At 40.3% G+C, this 25,473-nt stretch overlaps 1 protein-coding gene across 2 annotated transcripts; it reads left to right on the forward strand.

The window, feature by feature from the left end:
* The first annotated feature begins 4,250 nt into the window (after positions 1-4,250).
* On the forward strand, positions 4,251-24,100 carry slc37a1 (solute carrier family 37 member 1). Of its 2 annotated transcripts, XM_026376006.1 has the most exons (21): positions 4,251-4,405; positions 5,883-6,136; positions 7,645-7,726; positions 7,829-7,970; positions 8,098-8,176; positions 8,874-9,009; positions 9,440-9,516; positions 10,255-10,421; positions 10,516-10,568; positions 11,145-11,219; positions 12,749-12,787; positions 13,316-13,438; positions 13,869-13,959; positions 14,858-14,920; positions 15,146-15,231; positions 15,556-15,604; positions 16,896-16,969; positions 17,070-17,148; positions 18,567-18,664; positions 22,093-22,157; positions 22,388-24,100. In XM_026376006.1, exons 2-21 carry the CDS (start codon positions 6,081-6,083, stop codon positions 22,401-22,403), a joined length of 1,650 nt encoding a protein of 549 aa, XP_026231791.1. In that variant the 5' UTR covers positions 4,251-4,405; positions 5,883-6,080; the 3' UTR covers positions 22,404-24,100. The 2 variants fall into 2 exon arrangements, with proteins under 2 accessions (XP_026231791.1, XP_026231792.1); XM_026376007.1 differs by lacking the exon at positions 12,749-12,787.
* Positions 24,101-25,473: the final 1,373 nt, after the last annotated feature.

The raw sequence follows: 25,473 nt of genomic DNA on the forward strand, positions 1-25,473 counted from the left end.
CGGCGCAGACTGGTGACGCAAACAGAGTGCTGTTTATTATGTTATGTTTGAACGCAGCGCCACGGAGCGGCGGCAAGGGAGGATCCACATTTTACGGCGCTGCTCAAATAGAATAGAACGGGTGGTGATGATAAAATCGAAGTTACGTGCACTCGTGAAACCTGGTAACTGGAAATCCAAGTATAAATGCAGTAAAGAATAATCAGAATTCTCCTCTGCCGTGGGCTTTGGAAGCGTGGTCCACATATTTTAACTGTATGGAGAGAGAAAAGACCACTTCCTGACCGCTCTTTCCATTTTTTGATTTGTGTGTCGTGGGACGTGACTGACAGAGCTGTGAGAGATACACAGTCAGTTATAGCGCTCCTTTTTTCAGTGGTCATTTTTTAAAATAAAGTTTTATAAAGATTTCTAATGTCATAATAAGGATCGTTTCTTGAATATTTGCTCCTTTACAGCCTCACTAACTGATTCTGCCAGTACTATACAAGGCTAATAATACGAGCTTCATATAAGTCCTGCTTTAACATGAACATGGACAACTTGTTGAATGGTTCCTGGGGGATGCTTTCACTCCCCTATTGTTTGTGATTTTGGACCAACACAAAGCAGTGAGCCATATGACTCTTCTGAGATTATTAGATTACACTCCAGTTTAAATAAATTCAATCATTATCAATTTCATTATGAAGCTGCTGTGGTCTATTATGCTGTATTCGGCCCTGTTCAGAATTCTTACAATTCAGAAATAATTTGGGGTTTTTTCAGTGTTGCTGTGATCTAATGAGGCTCCATTTGTTTATGCTCTCATCTCCACCTCTGTATACTGAAAATTAGCATATAAATGCATAACTAATGTGGGTGAGCACATCTCTGTGAAGCTGCTGTTGTCACAATATGAGCTCATGCACTGTTTGACAGCATAACAGCATGTACTTTACATAAAATGTAATAGTAGCCTACTCCATATCTTAGTACTACTGGCAAAAAGTAATCAAATCTTCTAAATTTAATTAGATAACTGGAATACACCAAGTGAACTTGTTTTTGTTTTTAGGAACACTGTGTTTATGGTGTCACTATTGGCACACTCATCCTTGGATGACCTCACTCCTAACATCCTCCTAAGTCATCTATGAAAACCTAATATCATCTTGGACTGTGGCTTGAGCCTAGAGTGACATGTAAAGAATGGAATAAAGCAATGTCTTTACTAACTGAATTAATTTAACTGAATTGATTTAATTAACAAATTTATTAACATCAGTTCTGTATTTGGTAACACAAATAAAATTACACACACTTGTATATCTCTGCAACTTGATTTTAAAGTAGTGCTTTGCTTATTAACTTGCGCATGTCTACTGACCACATCATATCCATTTTGGCTCCATTGCCCTTATTTCTATATCTGTAAATAAATACGCTTTAAAGAACTATTAATCATATATTGTGATTAATGGAGTTTGATCTGGTGCTGAAATATATTGCTGAAGTACATTTTCTTTACTGCCTAAACAGGCCCCTATGTCTGCCCACGTGGGTCTGTTCCTGAGGTTTTAGACATTCAGTAATCAGAAATGTGCAGAAATAGTTTTAGATAGATGCACTATCCCTGTTGTTGAGTAGGCTTGATCCCCCTCAGTCATATAATTACACAGAGTGGCCATATGTATAAGTTCTAAAATTGAGCTATCAGACTGGAAACTCCTCACAAGTCCAAAATCCAGATAGTATACACCAGTCTGTTTAATCTAACCAAGAGGATCCAGGAGTACAGGAAAAAGTATGTGAACACTTTGAGGTTACATTGAGTTTTGCATGAATTTGTCATACAATGTTCTCCGATCTCCATCTAACTTATATAATACAAAAACACAGTCTGCTGAAAATAATAGTACACAAACATTATATGTTTTCATGTTTTTATTGAACATATAATGTAAACATTCACAGTGCAGGGTGGAAAAAGTATGTGAACCCCTAGCCTAATGACTTCTCCGAGAGCTAATTGGAGCCAGGAGTGAACCAACCTTGAGTCCAATCAGTGTGATGATATTGGATGTGTTGCTGAAAGCTGTTCTGCCCTTTAAAAACACAAACCAGTTTTGGGTTTACTATTGCAGCACTGTTGCTACTCTCCCTAGGTGTGGTCGTCCTGTAAAGATGACTGCAAGAGCACAGCGCGGAATGCTGAATGAGGTAAAGAAGCATCCTAGAGCGTCAGCTAAAGACTTACAGAAATCTCTGGCACATGCTAACATTTTTGTTGACACGTCTACAATAAGGAAAACATCAAACACGAATGGAGTACATGGGAGGACACCACGGAGGAAGCCATTGCTGTCCAAAAAAAATATTGCAGCATGTTTGAAGTTTGCAAAAGAGCACCTGGATGTTCCACAGCACTACTGGCAAAATATTCTGTGGACAGATGAAACCAAAATTGAGTTGTTTGGAAAAAACACACAACACTATGTGTGGAGAAAAAAAGGCACAGCACACCAACATCAAAACCTCATCTCCACAGTAAAACATGGGAGAGGGAGCTTCGTGGTTTGGGGCTGCTTTGCTGCCTCAGGGCCTGGACGGATTGTTGTCATTGATGTAAAAGTTAATTCCAGAGTTTATCAAGACATTTTGCAGGAAAACGTAAACCAACTGAAGCTCCACAGAGGATGGATGAGGCAACAGAACAATGATCCAAAGCATACAAGTAATTCAATAAAAGAATAGCTTCAACAGAACAAAATACACCTTCTGGAGTGGCGCAGTCAGAGTCCTGACCTCAACCCGATTGAAATGCTGTGGCATGACCTTTACGTTAAGAAATGTTTGGTTGAGGTTATTGCTGCCAAAGAAGGGTCAACCAGTTATTAAGTCCAAAGGTTCACATACTTTTTCCACCCTGCACTGTGACTGTTTACATGTTATGTTCAATAAAAACATGAAAACATATAATGTTTGTGTACTATTATTTTCAGTGGACTATGTTTTTGTATTGTTGTGACTTATATGAAGATTGGAGCACATTTTATGACAAATTCATGCAAGACTTGTCCGGGCGGCAGTAGCTCAGGTGGTAAAGCAGTCGCCTATGAACCCCAGGGTGATTGGTTCGATTCCCGGTTCTCCTGGCTACTTGCTGAGGTGTCCTTGGACAAGACACTGAAACCCCGTAGTAGCTATCCAACCGAATTTCCCCAAGGGGATGAATAAAGTAATAAAATATACAGTACATTAAATAACTCCATGTAACCTCAAAGGGTTCACATACTTTTTCCTGCAACTATATACAACGGCAGCAGGAGACTGAATAATAATCAACCAGATGAAGTGCCATGGCAAGTCAAGTCCCTGCATGGGATGTACCACTGACAGACTGTTAAGGTGGCTGATTTTGAGAATTATAACAAGGCAAGGAAAAGCTAGACATACAGAGCAGAGCAAAATCAGGAATGAGCGTCAGCTTTACAGAATGCAGATTTTTCAATAGTAAAGTCAAAGGCATATTGTGTTTCTGTCATAAGGTTCAAAGAGTGAACCTATAAATGCAGTGGATAGTCTGACTTTCAGAGTGATGGGCCTTCTGTTTTCTGTTAATCTGATATGATAATGCTTTGTCTTCTTTGTTGGTGGGAATCTTAAATATCTTGCACATGTTTTAAAATTGTAATTTTTCTATGTCTTCCTACAAGCATCTATAGAAATCACTTCTTTGTTTTCACTGTTCATCAACTAAGTATTGAAAATTCTCAGTATTGGCCTATTGTGTACTTCAGGAACTGGCGTTTCTAATGTCTGCCATTAGTAATTTAATGAATATTTAAGAACTAAAATCAATTACAGTTAGTGATTGTGGTGTTTGGGCGTCTTGCTGAGTTGGCTACCTGAAGGGTAATGAATGAAGATCTCCAATTTAAAGACTTTAAAATTAATTGTTGAAATGTACAGTAACTTGCTCCAACCCTAAACTATTTTCTATTACGCTGAACTCGTGGCTCCAACAGATCACAGAAACATCAGAGCTATGTTGTGAGAGCGCTGCTTTGTTTTATTCAAAATCACGAAAACCAAACCTGTAATGACTGGCTGATGAGGTGTTTCTAATATTCCTGTGTGACATAAAGCCAGCTGGGATCTGATCGGAGTGTGAAGGGCAGCACGAGCCGGGGGTGACGTCAAAGCAGCGAGAGTGCGCCGCAGGCAGCCCAGCTGTGTGTGTGTGTGTGTGTGTGTGTGTGTGTGTGTGTGTGTGTGTGTGTGTGAGAGAGAGAGAGAGAGAGAGAGAGAGAGAGAGAGAGGCTTTGAGGTGACAGTCGCTAGCTTGCACACAAGGAAGTAGACGATATGTCGCTGCGTTGAAGACGGAAACAACCACGAACCGTCGACTTTTCTATACGAGGTAAGTCCATCAGCCGACATAACGTGATTCTGGAGAATTTTGTGTGGCTTCGAAACCGAGCCACGGTCTGCGGTTGGACGTGTGTTTGAGCCGCGATCTTGTCTGACGTTAGCTAACATTAACGTTAGCTGTTGGTGAAATGACAAGAAAGCTCGGCGTTATATCAATCACCGTGTTGGTGCCCTGCCTCAGGAGAAACAATTCCGCGTTTATCTGATGATCTGTCTTTTGGCTTCGTCGGTGCATTATTGATAACTGAGGTCAATTTTAGTAACGTTAACGTAATGGTTGAGTTACTGTTCGACATGTGATATAGCCTACACGAACCGAACAAGAGAACGTTAAGTTCAACCAGTCCATTCTGTAGTTTTGGTCTCTGATGCTCTTCTCAGCCTCAGTAAACACTGCTGTCCTTTAAGTTACCACATGATGAAGCTTCAAAAAGCAGAAAACTCTGCCAGGAAGCTATTCATGTCACATGAGATTTACAAGCGTATATCGGTGATTATAAAAGTCGTCTGATCAATGTCGCAAATGCATAGAATTGCTGGTTGTAACGTGCCCAGGCTTCAAGGTTTGCACTCCAACAGTTCAATTCAATTCTATGTGTATAGACCCAAATCACAACAGAAATCATCTCAAGGCACTTTACAGTTTAAGGTTTACAAAATATAACTCAGAATAATACAGAATTATATCGAAAACCAGTAGGCCTACTGTCGAAAAACACAACTCCAGTTAGACTAACGTTAGTGTCCACGCAGTTCCTGCCTCTTTGTGCAGGAACTGTGATATCCCAAAACCTTGCTGCTGCTGCTGCTGCTGCTGCTGCTTACCAAAGGGAAAGCGATGTGCTTCCACACTCCTGTCCTCAGGTGCCTGTAAGCACACTGGGGTCAAAAAAGGGGAAAAGGCAGCAGCATGGAGGTTAGAGATGAGGATTTGGGAATGTGAAAGACATCAGTTTCTTTCTAACCACCCCTTGAAATCTGTGCCCTGATAATCAACATTACTGACTGCCTCTCCCTTCAAATTCAAATTCAGAAATACACACACAATACATGGCTTTTTAAAGTATCTTTTTACATTATCTTTACCATGACAGTTCATGTGTGAAGTGGTTAGTGCTCGTAGACAATTGGGTACTTTATTGATTTAAAAAAAAAAAAAGGTTTTAGGAAACGGCGAAAAAAACAGAAATTACTTAAGTAGCAAATGTCATCATTTGTGGGCCTTCTAAATTTAATACACACATTTTCTTTTGCCTCCATTATAGATTTGTCCTGTGTTTTGATTGTAAATAGGTGTCACTGTCACTGACGTGTCACACAATGTGAGCCTGCTTTTTATGCTCTAAAGGACAATGGGCCTAGCAGCAGCCATAATTGACAAATGTTCCTGTTGGCTGGCACTTTATGGTCCCTTCTTTTTCTTCTTTTCTCCTACGGTACCTCTCTGCCTTTTATCGTCTTTTCAGACTGCTGAAGTTTCCATCCAGCTCCGGTGCTCTATGTGCCGGCCACGTGTCCTCGTACTGACCATGTCCCAGCAGTTTCCTCTGGAGTTGAGATGATCTCAGGCAGTACTACCATGTCTGCAGGTATCCCATCAGTCTCTGCAGCGTGAGCTCACATCATCTGCCTGTCACTGTTATTGTCAACACCTACATCTAAACATGGCCCCTGTTCCTCCTGGGATCCGTCTCCTGGTTTCTTTTGACAGGGATCAGTGGTGAGTTGTCATTTTATATGTTTGCATTTTCTCTGAATTTCAGCTCACTGTCTGAACAGTCACACTCCAATATTTGTTATGAGCTTTCATTTCTGATTTTAAAATGTGCTTTGTTAGCCACCATCTTTAACTCTTAGTCTGGTTGCATTGTGTATTTGTCAGCATTTACCCCATCCAAGGGTCTTTCTCGCGTGTGTGTGTATAATTGCTAAATAGAAATAATAAATTGTTAAAAAAAATGTATCAATTGTTTGTTCAGTGTTGTATGTACTGTATGCTGTATATTATATGTACTGTGTTAGAGTAGTGTGTAAGTGAAGGTATAGAAAAAAATGTTTGAACTCAGTCTTTTCCCTTGTGGCCTGTGACGGTTTCGGGAAAATCCGCAATGCTTAATTCATACGTACTAAAGCCCTATTGATTACACCTGTCTTTGCTCAAAGGATTAATTGGCTGTACAGCAAATCCACCTGTCCGTCAGGCTTTATGGGTGTGTGTCAATATTTGAGCCCTATTGTAAGCAAGTTAATATTTGACAGTGGTACTGAGTTCCTGTATCTGTAGTGTGAAAGATTCAAATACCTGCTCATTGTATAAACCAGATGTTCAGGTTCTTTGTGACGTGAAGAATGTCGCAGACCTACTGGTTGGCTGAGATGTCTGACATTCCTAGTTGTTACAGAGTATTCGAATTTGAATTCACTCCAGCTTCCTCCCAGTCCAAACATACTGTATGTGGTTAGGGTAAAGGTTAATTGGTGACTTTAAATTGCCCACAAGGGTGAATGTGATTGTGAATGGGTGTCTGTCTCTATATTGGTTCTTTTACATGTACTCAAGTAACCAGGTTCCAGTCAGTTTTCTTTAGTAAGCTGATTTCTAAAGTTTAATGTAATCAGCGTAGAGGATTAAAGAAACCTGATTTCCAGATTTTTCCCAGAAAACTCCTGTGACAACAAACTACTGGGTTTGGGTCAGCTTTTTACCAGAGCGCATGTACAACAGAGGCTGCTGACATCACTCTACGACTATCAGCTGAGAAGTGCGGCTGAATAAAAGGAGAGATTGTTCCACATTATCAAGTCTACCCAACTAAAACTGAAACCAACACAGTGTGCGCCATAGATGTCTAAATAAGGCACTTTTCACCGTCTATTTCTTTAATTAGGACAGTTTGCGCTGCAAGTGCTATGACTGCCAGTATGTCTCTTTCTGCCTGTCAGCTCCCTGACACACATATCAGGAAAAAAAAGATAGAAAGAAGTGGTCAGGAAGTGGTCTTTTCTGTCTACATACAATTAGTTACCATGCTTCTAAAATCAGACCAGGCCCGAGCAGAGAAGAAATAAGAATACTTTTATGCTGCATTTATACTCGGATTTCCAGTAACCAGGTTTCTTGGGTGCGTGAGAAGACAAAATGTCATATCACACATTAATACTCCCTGGCATCCCCAAAGTTTAATAAAATATCCCATATGTTCTTGCCTTTGTGTTTCCTCTCTGCAGGTACAGAGCTCTTACCTTCATCCTCACATTCCTGCTCTATACCAGTTTCCACCTTTCCAGGAAACCCATCAGCATCGTCAAGGTAGCTGTTTACATCTTAGCCGCATGTCTTCTGGCTCTCTGTCTGTGACTTATGGTGTTTTATGGTTAACTCAGTAGCGCACTTACTCTTTTATATTGACAGAGCGAGCTCCACAAAAACTGCTCATCTGTCAGCGACCTAGTCACCATGGCCTCCGGCAGTGGCAGTGGCAGTGGCAGTGGCAGCCAGCAGCCCTCCCTACCATCTCTCCAGGCAGACATGGACTGTAGCTGGAAGCCTTTTGGTTTGTATCTGCTCAACCTGTGACATTTCAGAGACTATGGTGGATTTCCAAACGCCTAACCATTTTAGTATTTTTGAATGTCCGTCTATATTGTCCTGAACCATACAAAATTTCTTGATTCTCTCAGATAAAGGCAACTACAAACAGCTGCTTGGAGCCATGGACTATTCCTTCCTCTGTGCCTATGCTATCGGGATGTACCTCAGGTGAGAGGACTGAAAGAGGTGGTTTGTTATTTGTAGCTGAATTGAGTCACTGTATTATGAGTAAAAGAGTAAAACACACCAGATTATATGAATGTAAGTATTATAATAATCCGTTTCCATTGTGTCATTTTGTAATGGTCAGTGAAATTTGTCAACAGAGCAAGACACTCAGCCCTCTTAACTGAATGGTTTTATTATATGAAAAGTTCTTATCTCTGTCTTAGTTTAAATCTTAATTTACTTTAATTTAATATGTAGGATCTGGTAGCTGACATTTCATCCTTGCGTTTCCTTTCAGCCAGTCCACTCTGCACAGCACCTGAAAGTTTAGGACTTAAAACCAGGTTTCTGTTGCTGGATCATGCTTCTTTCCTTCAGGAAACTGGAGTTACATACATAAAGCATTGTTTATAATCATGTAACTTTTTGTGTCACAGAGACCAATAACTCACCCAACAACTGCGCAATGTCCTGATATGATCCTTTGGATATAGTCCAGGGTGCATACGTGAAAATGGCTACAGATGCAGTGGTTTGCAGAAGTCATCTATTGCTAGTGCCAAGTGTTGTTTGGGGGAAGAAAGTATACCTGTTTAAGAAAAGCTGTAACAGTTAATAACCACCAAAACTCTCATTCAACCCTATTTATGGGAGTAAGCTGTTAAAATGGCAATGTATCTAATATTTATCCACACAGCGGCATCATTGGGGAGCGCCTTCCAATTCGACTGTACCTGACTGTAGGCATGCTGACCAGCGGCCTGTTTACCTGCATGTTTGGACTGGGTTACATTTACAATATCCACAACCTGGGCTTCTATATATTTGTTCAGGTGAGACGCACCATAAGGTTTTAGTTAAAAAAACAACTAATTCTTTTACCAAGAAAGCAAGACCTTGCAAAACATGGAGCCAACTTGTAGTGCTTGTACTTGCTATAGTACTGTAATGAAATTACAATGTAGCATGTAGCAGAAAAAACATTGTTGTGTCATTACTGGAAAATTTAAATATTTTGCTCAAGAACTCTTGGGTATGTGTTACCCACATAACCCATTCTGCCACTCACAACACAGACAATAGTTCAGATAGACACTCATGTACACATATGTAAACAGAGATTTAAGTACCATGTTTTTATACATGGTGAAACAGAAAGAAGTTGTATGCACACTTTTAACCAAGAGAGTGTCTCAATAACAGAGTTTCTGATACCTCACTGTAAAGCATATTCTCTCCTAATTCTTCCTGTCATGATTTCAGGTGGCCAATGGCTTGGTGCAAACCACTGGCTGGCCCAGTGTGGTGACCTGCATCGGCAACTGGTTTGGAAAGGGGAGGTAAGGTCAAGTGGATAAATGGATAGATTTCTATCCAGTGCACTACAAACATGGACATTTTATGGTATTGTGTTGTAGCTTAATGATGACATATGAAAGGGACCTGCAAAACCTTCCCCTCCTGACCTGTTGTTACTGTTTGCAGGCTGGCCAGCTAATTTGCTAGTCAACTACAGCAAACATGAACCAAATATAAACCTGCAAGTGTCAACATCAGTCAGTTAAGATGCCACATTTCGTGTTCATTATTTTTCACTACCAACGTAAACACTGTCTGTCAGTACTTTGTAAACTACAGTTTAACATATTATTGACTAAGTATACATGCATACTTATTTTTAGAAGCACAAATTAGCTATAAAATGACAGAAGAAGCTGCTTCTTGACCTGTTTTTGTGTGTGTAAGAGCATTAAAGTAAGGGATGGAAATTAACTTATTTAGACTCACTAAGGTGCATGATCAGAAAAACCTGACCTCTTCAGGTAGATTGCTTTTCAAGAATGCAGCTTTATCTGCCAAATATAGGTGTGACCAGATTTTTTTGCAAGAGTGTGTATGTCTTTATCTTTTGCTCAGTGCATTGTCTGCTCCAATTTATATAGTAGAAACAAAGAAAAAAATAATTCAGGAGGCACTATACAGTTGATACAGGTTGCAGGTTGGTGGAATGTATAGCCAACGTCATATAGTAGGCAAAGCTTTTTTAGTTCTTGACAAAAAGCGTGTGATCCTGTCAGGCGTGGACTCATTATGGGGCTATGGAACTCCCACACCTCAGTAGGAAACATCCTGGGCTCTCTAATTGCTGGCTACTGGGTCTCGTCCAACTGGGGCCTGTCCTTCATCGTACCAGGTCTCATTATTGCAGCCATGGGTGTCGTCTGCTTCCTGTTCCTCATTGAGCGTGAGTGCTATCTGTTGCCTGTTTTATGGATCATTGATAATCAATAGCAGCTCTTATAAGAATATAACCATATTCCATCTTGTTCCCTTTTCAGATCCAAATGACCTAAAATCCATTCATGCTCAAAACTCTTCCCCAGGCAAGAGTGTGAGTACAGATTTTTTTTTTTTTTTTTTGTGAATGCATTGTATTGTATGTTGTATGTATTCATCTGTTATTAATTACCAACCATTAGGGCCTTAGTATTTATGTCAGCTCACCCCGAGCAATGTTTTGAGCTGTTTTGACACTGTAAAACATACAGTTTAGTTATAATGCAGCGTAAGACTTAAAGAGCACTCAATGGGGTGCGTGACGACAGTCACCATAGTTACAGTCTCCACCTGAGTGACTCTAAAGCAGCAGCTGTCAACAGTAATTTGACACGTGCACACAAACAACGTTTTAAAATCACAAACACAGTCACCAAGATGATTCTCATAAACCAAAATCTCCCATCATCTTATTCCTGAACTCACTGATTGTGTAAGATTTCAGTCTTTATTAGAACCTCTGGCCATGAGCTGAGAGCCACAAACAGAGCATAGAAGTCAGATTCTGAAGTGAAAGACTAACACATTGTTGGTTTTATCTTCTGAAATACTTGCTGTAATTTGTTGACAACAACAAACACAAGATGGGGAAATCTGTGAATGGTATGTGATTAATTGTCTCTTCAATCAGGTTCCAACCAAGAGTTGGAATGGAGTAAATGGACACACTGAAGTGTATCTTCAATACAAGGACAACAAAAGCCAGGTGTGTGTCACTTTGTGTATGTTACAGGGTTAGGGTTAGAACAGCTACATAGATTTTCTTTGCTTACTTCCTATAAGCAGCCAGAAAACGGAATCTATCTACATGTTCTTAAAGTGGCCATACTATTGTCAATCTAAGGTTTACATTTTTATGGGGATCCAATTGATACAAGACCATATGATTTTCAAGTTTAAAAAGTGCAAATACATGTTATAATGTGTATTTCTGCAACAGCTCTTGTCTTGAAACTAAGGGTACATCCAAGTTGCCTTAACTGATCGTTCTTGGATCCTCAATCCTCACTGGAAGTTGTTCTGCTCCTCTCTCTAGAAGGACATCTTATTTCATTCTGAGGAGCGAGAAATTATGTTTGAGGAGAGATAAGCGAGGATACACAAGTATCCATCCTTTGTCGGAAATGTGATCACACTGATCTGAAACCGAATCATAACAGCACAGTTTTCAAATCCATCATTTGGAGAATGGATCTGTAGTTCTCTTTGACAAAGAACCCTGGACAACTGCTGTCATTGACCCAGGACAGCGTGGACATGCATATAAATGGAGCCATTATTTTATTTATTAAAATTGTTGGATCTAATAAAGCATTTCTACAAATTCATATGCTGTGGAGACAGTGGTAACTGCATCTTAATTATAATTTGCACAAGTGTAATTTTCAATCAAACAAAAGTGACCACAAAGTCAGCTGATCCACAATCATCGCAACAGACGCTGCAGATTTTCAGAGGAGAGGATGTCTCAAGTCTCCAAAAACCCTGTTTTCTCAATTCCTCTCTCTTAAAAATCTTTCCTTGTATCCCTCCATGTATCTTTAGTGGGAAGGACTAAGACAAGGAGAAGAGATGGATGCAATTAAGGGAAATGGGATGTACCCTGCAAAGACTCATTTGAGCGCCTGCAACTGTAATGGGAACCACTTATATCTCTCCCTGGCTCCAGATGCCATCTCAAACTAGAGAAAGTTGTCTGGTCCACATGAAATGTTATAACTTATAAAACACAATAGTGGTCCAACAATTTCATTACAATGTTCCTGATTTTTCCACTCATGCAGCTACAGTCAGAACAGCACTGTTCTGTAGTAACATCCTAGCCAATAATCCTGTTGAAAACAGTTGTCCGTGAAGTGCTGTGAACAGAGGAAAACATTTCTCGAAGTCTGTTGCTGGACCAGTAGTAGAGTCCTTTATATTTTACACCGATCACCCACCATAGTCATACCACACAGTGGTTTTAATATTGTGGCGCACTTCACAGCCTCATGAACAAACTGTGATGCACTGTATTCTGACATCTGTCGATCATGGCCAGCATTACATTTTCCCATCTTGACCCCAGTCCAGCACTTGGTATTAATATTGTAGCTGAGCTGTGTGTGTCTGTCTAATGAAGTGGTAACTGTCCAAGTCAATTACCTTAAATGGTGTGAACAGTATTAGAGGGTAGATTCTCTGACTAATTACTGTAACAAGTTTCACTGTAACATGTCTTTGTAATCCATTTAGGGATGCTACTGTTGCAAGGATAGTATTCAAACCAGGAAGGTCAGTTCTTTCAGTGCTTCTAGGTCTTCTTTCTTGGCTTCAGCAGCAGGCAGAGCTGTGGGATTGTGTGGCATTCTGGGTGATAACTTGGAAATGGTTCTTAAGTTGAATCCAAATGTCCACCCATTGTGGACATCAGTCAAACATTGTATCCTGACACCATCATTACATCAAGTTCTTGACAGCATAAAGATTCTGACCCTTTTTCGACCTCATGAACTGTGAATTTTCTGATTTTGCTGCTCTTAGGAAGTGTAGGACATTTGGATTCAGCCTCATGGGAGGTGATGATGTTACCACAACACTAACCAGCTCACTTTGTCTACATACAAGTTGCTGCATGAACTCAACAGATCCAAATTTAACATCACTGAAACGCAAACATCTTTTCAATGAATGGCTCCTGACCTACAATCAATCTTTGGTTCTGTTATTAAGTGGACAAGTTACATGGTACAGAAATCCAGCTACTACTGCAGCACCTAATCATTGTCTTGTTTTTTTTTTCTCTCTTCGTGTCTCCTTTAGAGTTACGACACTGAGCTGTTGCTGCCCAAGGACACTATGTGTGTACCTGTGCAACCAGTTGTTGTCGTGAAGAGTGAATCTAAACCTTCCGCCATCAGCTTCATGGGAGCCCTACGAATACCAGTCAGTCACACATAAACACACATACAGGGACACACACAAATCCATCATATAAACCTATCTATTTGGCAGGACACAGACATGTCATTACTTGGATTTTAAGTTGTTGCCCTTGTTTGGCCCATTAGAAGGTTGTACCAGCTTGTTCAAGATCTTAGCCAATAACCGTGTCAATACAACATTCAACGGGCCGTTACAACCTTCTAATGGACCGGTTCTATCGGCTAGGTTAATGGCCAAGATCTTGAACATGCAGCTAAAACATCAAAATCAAAAGGGCCAACAAAAAGAAAGCAGTTATATGGGCAGATTTTTTTATCAATCCCTCAGGGTAGCCAGGTTTGTGTTGCAAAGAAAATGAAGGCAAATAGTTAAATCACGACCCAGACAGTTTCCATGCTCACTTCCAGTGTGTTTTGTGTTTGCCTGTTAGGGGGTGATTGAGTTCTCTCTGTGTCTACTGTTTGCCAAACTGGTCAGCTACACCTTCCTCTTCTGGCTGCCACTCTACATCACTAAAGCAGGTACAACCAGTATTTCTGATACTGTCCTTCATTGGCATCCTCTTGATTTGCACAATCAACCCAAACAAAATGTCATTTCATTTGTGTACATTGTTCTGTATTGTATTTGTATCAGGCGGGTACTTTACTGACACTATGTGATGACTGAAAGTCAAAGACAGGCTTTAACACAGGATCAAGTTATGTAGTAATTATAATATAATTGAATCCAGTATTCCAGATGTAACATGCTTTGTACCGTCCATATTTTCCCAAATTCCCATGTTCTGTGTATTTAATAGCACAGCCAAGTGACACAGTGACACAGGCTTGAAACATCTCTGTTGTCTTAGGGAAAATTGTTCTCTCACAGGCTGCATCGCCGATTGACCACTGTTAGAATACAAGATTCACCCAGCTTTTCATGTGTATCCCCTGTTATATTTTCACACAACTTGATTAAGTTATCAGAGTGTATTCTACTACCTATTTCCTAATACTTGACTCTGTCAAGTACCAGGTTGGACACACCTAATGACCCACTTTAAGTGATAAGAGGGGTTTGCAGCGGTGTGACTATTACATCTTTCACATCCTCCCCTTCCATTGTTTCACCTAAAAAGCCTATTCAGGTCAAGGGGTGAAATGAAACCAAACCTGGAGCATAAATGTGTGGGCTCTAACCAACTATCTTCAGACTGAAGAAGCTACTTGGATAAGTAGCAAAACGTTTCAACCTAACAAGAAGGAAGTCCAGTCGCCATGACTCAACTTCCAGATTGACACTGTCAAGCTCTTAATAGTATCTGCAGTTTGCACCAAGCCATTCTTATCCTGTCAACCTTGTTATGATAAAGCACTAATATTTCAGACAAAAGACACTGCTAGATAAAAAACCAAAATAATGGTTGTGTCTCAGCTCACCTAGATGCTAAGAAGGCTGGAGATCTCTCTACCCTGTTTGATGTGGGAGGAATTGTGGGTAGGTGCACATTTTTTCTTCTTTCTCTTATCATTCTTCACAGTGTGTGTGCATGCTTGTTCATCCTACATTCACTTACTTTCGTGTGTGTGTGTGTGTGTGTGTGTGTGTGTGTGTGTGTGTGTGTGTGTGTGTGTGTGTGTGTGTGTGTGTGTGTGTGTGTGTGTGTGTGTGTGTGTGTGTGTGTGTGTGTGGGTTTGTGCATGTACGCACATACATGAGCAGGTGGGATCTTTGCAGGAGTGATTTCTGATAAACTGGGGAAGAGAGCCACAACCTGTGCATTCATGTTGCTGCTGGCTGCTCCGACAGTAAGTTTTCATTACACTGTTATGCATTTTCTTCTCCCTGTATTTAGTGCACTTGGACAAAAATGCTCCTTTTTGCATATTTATATTTTGTGTTATTTTTTGCATGCAATATCAAGTCATGATAGTAACCCTTTTGAATTTTTTGAACATGTTAACCCTTTTGTTTATGATACACAGTACACTGACTATTCCTTGTCTTGGACTGATAACAGGACTCCCTGGTGCCTAAAACCTTTTTCACAGGGCTTATTTAGATGTGGGAGTTATGAATAGTGACTGAAAGTGTGACTCTTTTGACCATCATGTTTTGTCTTTGTGTTGCAGCTGTATGGCTTCTCCATGATCAGTCAGTTTGGTATAGGGCCAACTATCGGTAAGAGCCAAATTACACTTCTCAGCTTAGTTGAAATGATGACAAATTAATCATAAGAACATCTACCAAACATTAACTGATCCTAGCTCTAAAATCTTTAAAGAGTCAACTTAAGTCTTAAAAGTAAAACTATGCTTTGCTGAAAGTGAAGTGACCATTAAGGATTTGCCCCAATAGAAAATGTTTGTTGTTTTATTTGGAGCAGAAATATGTGAGAGCTAGGTGATTAGTATAGTGTAAATACAATGGAGAAATGTTCAAATTTGTGCCAGCTCCAAAATGACAGAGAGCTCTTCAGTTAGACCAGCAGGTGGCTGTGTTACTGCACAGACACAAGCGACTGAGAAGGGAGAGTCAAGTCAGTGAAAAGATATATCAGTATGAAGTGGATGAGCCCACATTACCTCAGTTCATATGTACTTCCATTAAGCATGATTAATGTGGATTATACACACATCTGCATGACACTGGCTCTATCTAAATACAAGATATAAAAGTATCAAGTTATAGTGATAGAAGTATATATAAGTAAGTTATAGTGAAAAACAAAATATATCTACATTACAGAAATAATGCAGGATGTCCACAGATAAAAATCTTCACTCATTTTATGAAGAGAGAGACGTTATTTTTTGATAGTCATGAGTCACTGTAGTGATAGCAAAGTTACTCTGAGTTTCCTAACACCAACATCTTGTAGACTTTAGCTTTGATTGGCTTTTATTCTCTTTGAGGTTTTTTTTGTGTTTCTGCACAGATGGAAGTATTTTTTGTGTTCTGGTCTCTTAAATGTTCCAAAGCAGTTTGAGTCATGTTGCACATTTGCACTTTAGCAGGCTATCCCTCTGTGTGTCCAGCTGCCAAACATGTAGGGGGTCCAGATGAACAACTCTAAATTTATCCTAGTAGCTCATCAACACTGATTGTCTGAATACTACTCATACATTTTTTATTCATTCATTGACTGAGCTGTGGGGGGTCAGAGCTGCAACTTATTATTCTCACAGAGTGGTAAAAGGAATTTTGATATGTCATGATGTAATACAGTTTGATGCAGCCAAGGTTAAGGTTCAGCTGCAGAGCATTAACAGGATGTGATGAGGTTTCCTTATCAGATGTTAAGTGGTCCATTGCCCACAGGGTAGTTTGCTCCAAGCACAAGTCTGTATAGATACTGCATATCTTTCTGTATCTATCACTGTCAAAAACATAGAGTGGTAGATGTGTGCAACTGTAAAAACTCTCTATCACTGAAACTCAAAATAAAACTTAACAAGTTTTTGTTTCCTAGGCATGCTGCTAGTTTGTGGAGGTCTAGTCAATGGACCATATTCCCTCATCACAACTGCAGTGTCTGCAGATTTGGTAAGCATGTTTAATTCTCTAATTCCAGTTAAAGTGTGTTTGTATGAAACAGGGCCCCTCTCTCATCTCTCCTTCTTTGCCTTTTTACCTTTGACCCTAGGGGACTCACAAGAGCCTCAAAGGAAACGCCAAAGCACTGTCTACTGTCACTGCCATCATTGATGGCACAGGATCTGTAGGTCAGTACCATTGATCAACATGCAATAAGAATAAAGTAATTTATTACCTAACACAGTACACAGCTAGTACAAGTTTGAAGTTATGAATACAGAAAAAGCAAAAGGCTGTTGCACAACATGATAGACTTTTGTCAAATCAGAAATGTTGAACTGCTGTCAACAGTCCACTGTCCCACACGTAATATTTTACATAAAACTGTATCCTCAACACAGCTATGTTTTTGAGGTGAATGGAACAGTTGTAGATTTTTTTGGAAATAGATTTGAAGAAATTTTACGCATTTGTCTACACACAATACACCATAATAACATGATTTTGAAATGTTTGCAAGTTAAATCAAAACTAAAACAATATTCACATCTTAATTCAATATTTTGTTGAAGCCATGCCAATCTTTTTGGGAGACTTCTTTGGTGGTACCATTCCAGCCTTGTCTTGGCTGTTCTGGATTATTGTTGTACATGATATTTAAAAGGGGTCCATCTATATTACAGAGGAATGTTGTGAAAGGCTCGATTTTATGCAGATAACCTTGACAACCCATGACACAGAGCTAGCTACAGCATGTGAGAGTCAATTATTTTGATTCAAGTGGAAACAAAAGCCTCGAGTCATTTATTACCTGATATGAAGAAATTCTAAACAAAATTAATTTTTAATCATGTCTTTTTTACACTTTATTTAAGTTACTGGGAGAGAAAAAAGTCAGAGCAATTTGTGAAAGCAACTCTTGACAACTACTTTGTGTGTATGTGTGTAACTTTCCAAAATAGGCCCAGTTACTGTAATTTGCTACAGGTGGACTTTCAGTCAAGTCCTAGACTCATCAGAAGGAAATGTAAAGCAAACAGGATTGACCTGAGCACATATCAGTGGAATGGAGTTCCACTCCTCGCACCTTTGCCTGCACCACTCCTTTTAAGGCCACACCAGGCCACTCTGCTCATAATTGCTCAGCACTCAGCACAGATTACATCCAGCTTAACTCAGATCTCACCCCCTCGCTCTAAAACAAAGAGAAGACCTGCACTTTTAGCTTTGTGGCCTTTACATCCCAACAAAATGAACAACAGTACCTCGCAATAGCCAATTTTTGATAGAAAAGTGCATTCTGGCATGCTTCAGGCTCACTGTGTGAGCAGAACAGGACCAACGGGGGCGTGCGACGCAGGACAAGACTTTCCCTACTTTTTTTAAGAAAAGGAAAAAAAATATGCACACAACAAAGAAAGAAAGAAAGGCACTCACCCACCTAACTACAATTTGGGCTTCCACATTAAAGATGTGAATAATTCTATAAGAAAAGAAAAGATTAGAGTTGTACATGTGTGTTTTTGTTGTTGTTGTTTATTTGTTTGTTTGTTTTTTATAAAACTGTAAGGATAATCTACATACTTGCAGCTGTTTCTGTCATCAGGTGCGGCTCTGGGCCCCCTGCTGGCTGGCCTGTTGTCTGCAGGAGGCTGGGATCAGGTCTTCTACATGCTGATGACTGCTGATTTCCTTGCTTTGCTGGTAAGTACTTTGATAATCAACAGAACCTGTAGTAGAAGCCGTAATAGATGTTTACATTCCTTCATCCCCTAAAGCTGCTGCTGCGTGTAACGTCATTCAGACTGTCATCACCAGTCTGCAAACCAGACTACCTGATGCCTTCGTTATGATCTCTGGAGACTTTAATCACGCCACCCTCACCAAGACCCTTCCTACCTTTACCCAGTTTGTGAGCTGTCCCACCAGGGGGGAGAGGACAGCAGCTCCACTGCCCTCCTTCCTCTGGGAAAGTCAGATCACAACCTAGTACATCTCCTCCCACAGTACTCACCTTTGTTATTGGGGCAGCCTGCCACAGTTAAAACTGTAAAAAAGTGGACAGAGTGGGCACGCTTTGCCCTGCAGGGATGCTTTGAGGATACCGATTGGAAGACTCTCTGTGAACCTCGCGGTGAGGACATTGATAGATTGAAAGACTCCATCACTGACTACATCAATTTCTGTGTGGACATCCACGTACCCGCAAAAAGCAATTTGCTGCTTCCCTAACAACAAACCCTGGGTCACTCAAGACATCAAAGCCATCCTGAAAGACAAAAAGAAGGAGGAGGCTTACAGGAAGAAACTGGAACTAATCCTTCAGGATAACAACACCAGGGAGGTGTGAAGGGGCATGAGAACCATCACTGGCTAAATGTCCAGCAGCCAGGCGACTGTGGGGACGATGGACTGAGCCAACAAATTTAATAATTTTTTCCAAATTTAATAATTTTTTAACCCCACACAACTTAGCCACCACCCAAACGATCTCAGCCTGTGCTCCTCAGCTATGTAGTGTTCTCCAACACATGTTCAACCTCAGCCTGCATCTGGAGGGAGTTCCTCTTGGGTGGAAAAGGTTGCACCTTATTCACAGGGAAAAGTCCCTGTGAAGGTGCCACATCCCAAAGTCCTTAATGACTACAGACCAGTTGCTCTGACCTCACACACTATGAAGGATTTTGAGAGGCTGATCCTGGAGTCTCTCTGACCTCTGGTCAAACCCTCACTTGATCCCCTCCAGTTTGCCTATGAACCCCAAGTTGGAGATGATGACGCCATCATACATCTGCTCCATCGCACCCACCTGAACAAGCCTGGGGGGTTAGTGAGGATCATGTTTTTGATTTCTTGAGTGCATTCAATACCATCCGGCCTGCACTACTGAGAGAGAAATTAAAATACATGCAGGTTGACACCCCCTGATTTTGTGGATCACAGACTACCTTACCAATCACCCACACATTTTGCATGCAGGACTGTGTCTGACACTGTGGTCTGTAGCACAGGTGCTTCACAGGGGACAGTTCTGTCTCTATTTCTCTTCACCCTGTATACCTCAGACTCAGATGGAGCCCTGCCATCTTTAGAGGTTCTCTGATGACTCTGCAGTTGTAGGATGTATTCATGGTGGAAATGTCACAGCATACCAGGGAGTGGTGGTTTTGTGGACTGGTGTGGACAAAAACATCTTCAACTGAACATCAGTAAAACAAAAGAGCTGGTGATGGACTCTGATGGGTTCTGGGTCACAAGGTTGTAAGGAGTGATAAACACAGACCTGTAGTAAAAATTTAGGCTATAAACAGTTAACCTATGTGAAGAAGAATTTCTGTTTTCTTTATAACCATCACTATGGTTGGTATGAGCATGTACGGCACTCAATACTTAGTTGGGGCTCCTTTTGCCTGAATTACTGCAGCAATTCGGCGTGGCATGGAGTCGATCAGTCTGCGGCACTGCTCATGTGTTATCAGAGCCCAGGTTGCTCTGATAGTGGCCTTCAGCTCGTCTGCATTGTTGGGTCTGGCATATCACATCTTCCTCTTCAAAATATCCCATAGCTTTCCTATGGGGTTAAGGTAAGGCGAGTTTGCTGGCCAGTTAAGAACAGGAATACCATGGTCCTTAAACTAGGTACTGGTAGATTTGGCACTGTGTGCAGCGTTGTGTCCTGTTGGAAAATGAAATCTGCATCTCCCTAAAGTTGGTCAGCAGCAGGAAGCAGGAAGTGCTCTAAGACTTCCTGGTATACAGCTGCTTTGACCTTGGACCTCAGAAAACACATTGGAGCAGATGACATGGCACCCTAAACCATCACTGACTGTGGAAACTTTACACAGGACAAGACCTCAAGCAACGTGGATTCTGTACCTCTTCTCTCTTCCTCCAGACTCTGGGACCCTGATTTCCAAAGGAAATGCTAAATTTACTTTCATCAGAGAACATAACTTTGGACCACTCAGCAGCAGTCCAGTCCTTTTTGTCTTTAGCCCAGGCGAGATGCTTCAGACGCTGTCTGTTGTTTTCAGGAATGGCTTGACACAAGGAATGCGACAGCTGAAACCCATGTCTTGCATACGTTTGTGTGTAGGGGTTCTTGAAGCACTGACTCCAGCTGCAGTCCGCTCTTTGTGAATCTCCCCCGCATTTTTGAATGGGTTTCGTTTCACAATTCTCACCGAGGTGCGGTTATCCCTATTGCTTGTACACTTTTTTTCTACCACATCTTTTCCTTCCCTTCGCCTCTCTATTAATGTGCTTGGACACAGAGTTCTGTGAACAGCCAGCCTCTTTTGCAATGACCTTTTGTTTCTTGCCCTCCTTGTGCAAGGTGTCAATGGTCGTCTTTTAGACAACTGTCAAATCAGCATTCTTCCCCGTGATTACAGAACTAGACTGAGAGACCATTTAAAGGCCTTTGCAGGTTTTGAGTTAATTAGCTGATTAGAGTGTGGAAAACCTTTCTTTGTATTGATCTTAAGTAATCTAATTTTCTGAGATACTGAATTTGGGTTTTTCATTAGTTGTCAGTTCTAATCATCAAAATTAAAAGAAATAAACCCTTGAAATATATGAGTCTGTGTGTAATGCATGAATATAATATACAAGTTTCACTTTTTTGAACAGAAGTAGTGAAATAAAATCCACTTTTTGATGATATTCTAATTATATGACCAGTACCTGTATATTGAGTTCTCTGCATTGATGTTATTGTGTATCTGTGTTGGTCTGGTTGTGGTTCCCTTTCTGTGTTGAGAACAACTGTAATGAGGCAAGTTTTTTTAATCTTGAATGTAGCCTATTTTAGCTTGTTGATTTGGTTTTAAAGATCGTTGCTTTACTGGCTACTGATTCACTCTTAAGATATTTGCCAACACCAGCAGCTGTTTAAAAAAAAAATTAAAACCCACTGTCCTCTACCTGCATACAGAGTAGAGAGAGAGCACTGTGAAGCATGCAGCATTTAAAGAGACAGATTAATCCCTCATGAAATCAATTAATGTAGCTTTAAATGCAGGCTGGTCTCATTTTAATTAAAGTTCAGATGCTAACACCACACAATAGAATTTTGGGTTGAAAGTTGTAGCATAATAAATATATAAACTACTGTGTTCATCTGTGTGCAGCTTTTGCTCCGGCTTGTGATGAAGGAGCTGACTTCAACTAAGTCCCGTCCCCTCTCCACTGCAGAGTAAGTCCTGCTTTTGTCCCTTTCCCATCTTAACTTCTTTCTGTTCTTTGACACCCTATTTCTCATCAGTTGTTTCATACTTGTATTTTACTTTATTTAGAATACTGAGTAAAAACCTTAAATGAACGTTGTTCTCTTGTGCACAGAGTTTTTATACACTTTATTGCTTTTGAGTGTAAAAGGTAAGGATGCTTATTGAAATAGTGTTAATGTTTGTCTCTGCTTCACAGGTTGAAGGAGCATTGAGCCCTTTGATCTCTCACATACACACACCAAATCTGAGCTGTAAATGGGCCGTGGCTCTGAACCAAATAATAACTGGACTTTCATGGACATGAGGCATTAAGGATACACTTGGGCATACAGACACATTAATAAAGCAGCATTCATGTACATGTGCATACACACACACTGATTGAGTGGTCTACTGTAAACAAGAATTGACTTCCATGCCTGAGGAAGAATGGAAGCACTTCCAACAGATGAAACAAAGAGAACTGTCACAGGATTCATCTTGACACACTTGCTCAACAGATTTGCCTCACCTATTCTTCTTTGGACTTTCTAATCCTGTTCAGAGATATAAGTAACCATATTTAGATATTTATATTAGGTCTTTAGATAAGCCAGAAGTAACAGATATTTATTTAGGATCCTTGTAAGATCTCAAAGCCCTGATAAGCAAATGAACTTAACTAATCTAACCAAGGGACCATTTTTTATTTTATACATAAACTTAACTTTCCAGTGATGGCATGCTCTGGTTTCAGACTATTGAACTAGTGTGCAACCTAGGTCGTCCTGTTCCTTTGTGCCACCAACCATTTCATTTTCTGAGTCAATCATATTTTCAACAATCCCCTCAAAGAAAAATTACTGCTGTTGTCACAGTGTAAAGCAATGTGTCTGTCTCATGTGTCGTTAATTGTTTTTGGACAACAGCAGTAATGTCTGTTGATCAAATATTTTACATACGTTCACTATCCATTCAGTTGCCCCTAATTCAGTGGCATGGAGATGAATGGAACTGAGTTAATGCTTCTGTCAGCATTGCCATAAATGACATTTACTGTAGAAACTTAGCAACCTTGTTTATATTTTTCTAGATAATTCACTCAAGACCTAGGGGAAAAAAAGAGTTTAGCTAAAAGCTGACGTCTGTTAGCTCTACAACAACAGAGATATTTCTATTTTTATCTTTGAACAGTAAAAACAAATTTCAGTTGGATTAAGGGGGAGGCAGGAATCTATGTACTAGGACAGATGCTGCTAAAAGGATGAGAGAGAGTACCGTATGTTTGTTATTATGTGAACGGACTCTTTAACCTTTGTGTAAATGCTAGTAGCTTGGAGTGTCCACACTGCTGAGCTTGAGCTCGAGAGGGGAATGCAGGATCAACTTTTAATCCTGTGTGTGTACGGAGCACATACTAAGACCACTACAACTGTCCTCTTCTGTATGGAAGTTGCTGTTTTATTGTCACCTTTGCCTTACTGAACCAAAGAGATTGTGGGATCATATGGTAATTTAAATAAGAGACTACTTATTTAGAAAGTAATGTAATTTATTTCAGTATCAATTTTGTGGTGGTTTCTGTTTTATTTTTCCTTAATTGGCTAAAATATAAAGGCACCAAAGTTGTATCTTTTATCAGACATCCAGATAATAATGTATGGTTTCTGATGTAGGGGTGGATGACATAATATGAATGTATAGTTCTTGTCAAATTAGACTGACTGACTGTCTCAAAGTTAAAGTCAAATTTTGCAGTGCAGTGTTGATGTTAGTACAGAAGCATTGAGACAAGGTTCTGCCTTCTTTAGAACAAGACTACATGTTGTGTGTATTTACTGCGTCAGTGGTTGGCCTAGCACTTGAAACATTGTGTGCCTCGTCTGTTGTCAGTTGGGAAAAAATAAAGCATTTGTTTTCTTCACTGAAATGTTTCAGTTCATATTCTTGGCTTATTTTGCAACATAATACTACAGGCTGGATATATCTGTCTAATTCATGGCATGGAGTGGCCCTAAATCTCAGCTGGAGGTGGCAGGTGTCATATGAAATGCTAAGCTCCAAACAGAACAATGCCACTTGGTGACACAGGCAGCCTAGAAATCAAACACAGGAAGAATTGGGAAGGTTATCCTGAGGCAAATTTCACTTTCTTCTTTTTACCACCCTAATATGTGTTTGAGAAAAAATTGATACAAACTCATTTGTGCAAAACAGTCTGATTTAGCCAAAATGAGTATTTCTTTTGTACACTATGTACAAAATGTATGTATGTATGAAATCCCCCCAGTTGTCTTGCAGAGTGGCAGCAGCACAAAGGATTTTTTTTTTTTTTTTTTTTTTTTTTTTGTACTAAAACAACTTGATTTGTCTTTCAGCCTCATTTTAGCTTTGGTAAATGTTATAATGCAATTAACCCAGATCTCTTCCACAGTAGCCTACCTACTCTGTCATGTCACAGGGTGGAATGGATTTAAAAACCCACTGCCACTACACATTTCTGACATTGGATTAGGTGGTCTGTGTCTTTCTGTAACAGACAATTTTGTGACTTTTACATATTTGCTTGAGCATATATTAAACAAACATATATTCAGTAATACTAAGATGTACAGGTGTTTGGTGTTCAGCTCCATACTTAACAGACAGACATGAGACTTTGTCTCTTTCGGCTTTTCCCATCAGGGGTCGCCACAACAAATCATCCTTTTCCACCTCACTCTATCGTGGGCATCTTCTACACTCACACTAGCCAACCTCATGTCCTCTGTTATCACATCCATATATCTCCTCCTTGGTCGTCCTCTTGCCTTTCTGCCTGGCAGCTCCATCTCCAACATCCTTTTACCAATATATTCATTATCCCTCCTCTGCACATGTCCAAACCATCTCAATCTGGCCTCTCTGACTTTGTTGCTAACGCAGGCAACGTGAGCCGTCCCTCTGATGTGCTCGTTCCTTATTCTGTCCAACCTCGTCACTCCTAAGGAGAACCTCAGCATCTTAATTTCTGCTACCTCCATCTCAGTCTCTTTCTCACTGCTACCGTCTCTAACCCATAGAGCAGAGCTGTTCTCACCACTGACTTGTACACCTTTCCTTTGAGTCCTGCTGACACTCTTCTGTCACACAACACTCCTCACACTTTCCTCCACCTGCTCCAACCCGCCTGCACTCGCCTCTTGGCCTCTTTTCCACACTCCCCATCACACTGAACTGTTGACCCCAAGTACTTAAACTCTTCCACCTTCTTCACCTCAGTCCCCTGTAACCTCACTCTTCTACCTTGATCCCTCTCGTTTA

Source organism: Anabas testudineus, chromosome 21 (assembly GCF_900324465.2).
Source record: "Anabas testudineus chromosome 21, fAnaTes1.2, whole genome shotgun sequence".
NCBI classification, from domain to species: domain Eukaryota; kingdom Metazoa; phylum Chordata; class Actinopteri; order Anabantiformes; family Anabantidae; genus Anabas; species Anabas testudineus.

What these genes read in the sequence shown, in the direction of transcription:
- slc37a1 (XM_026376006.1), top strand. Translation starts at nt 6,081, where the DNA reads ATGGCCCCTGTTCCTCCTGGGATCCGTCTCCTGGTTTCTTTTGACAGG. An exon ending in ACTCTTCCCCAGGCAAGAGT is followed by an intron (nt 10,569 to 11,144) that starts GTGAGTACAGAT and finishes CTCTTCAATCAG; the next exon opens with GTTCCAACCAAGAGTTGGAA. An exon ending in CTGCAGTGTCTGCAGATTTG is followed by an intron (nt 16,970 to 17,069) that starts GTAAGCATGTTT and finishes CTTTGACCCTAG; the next exon opens with GGGACTCACAAGAGCCTCAA.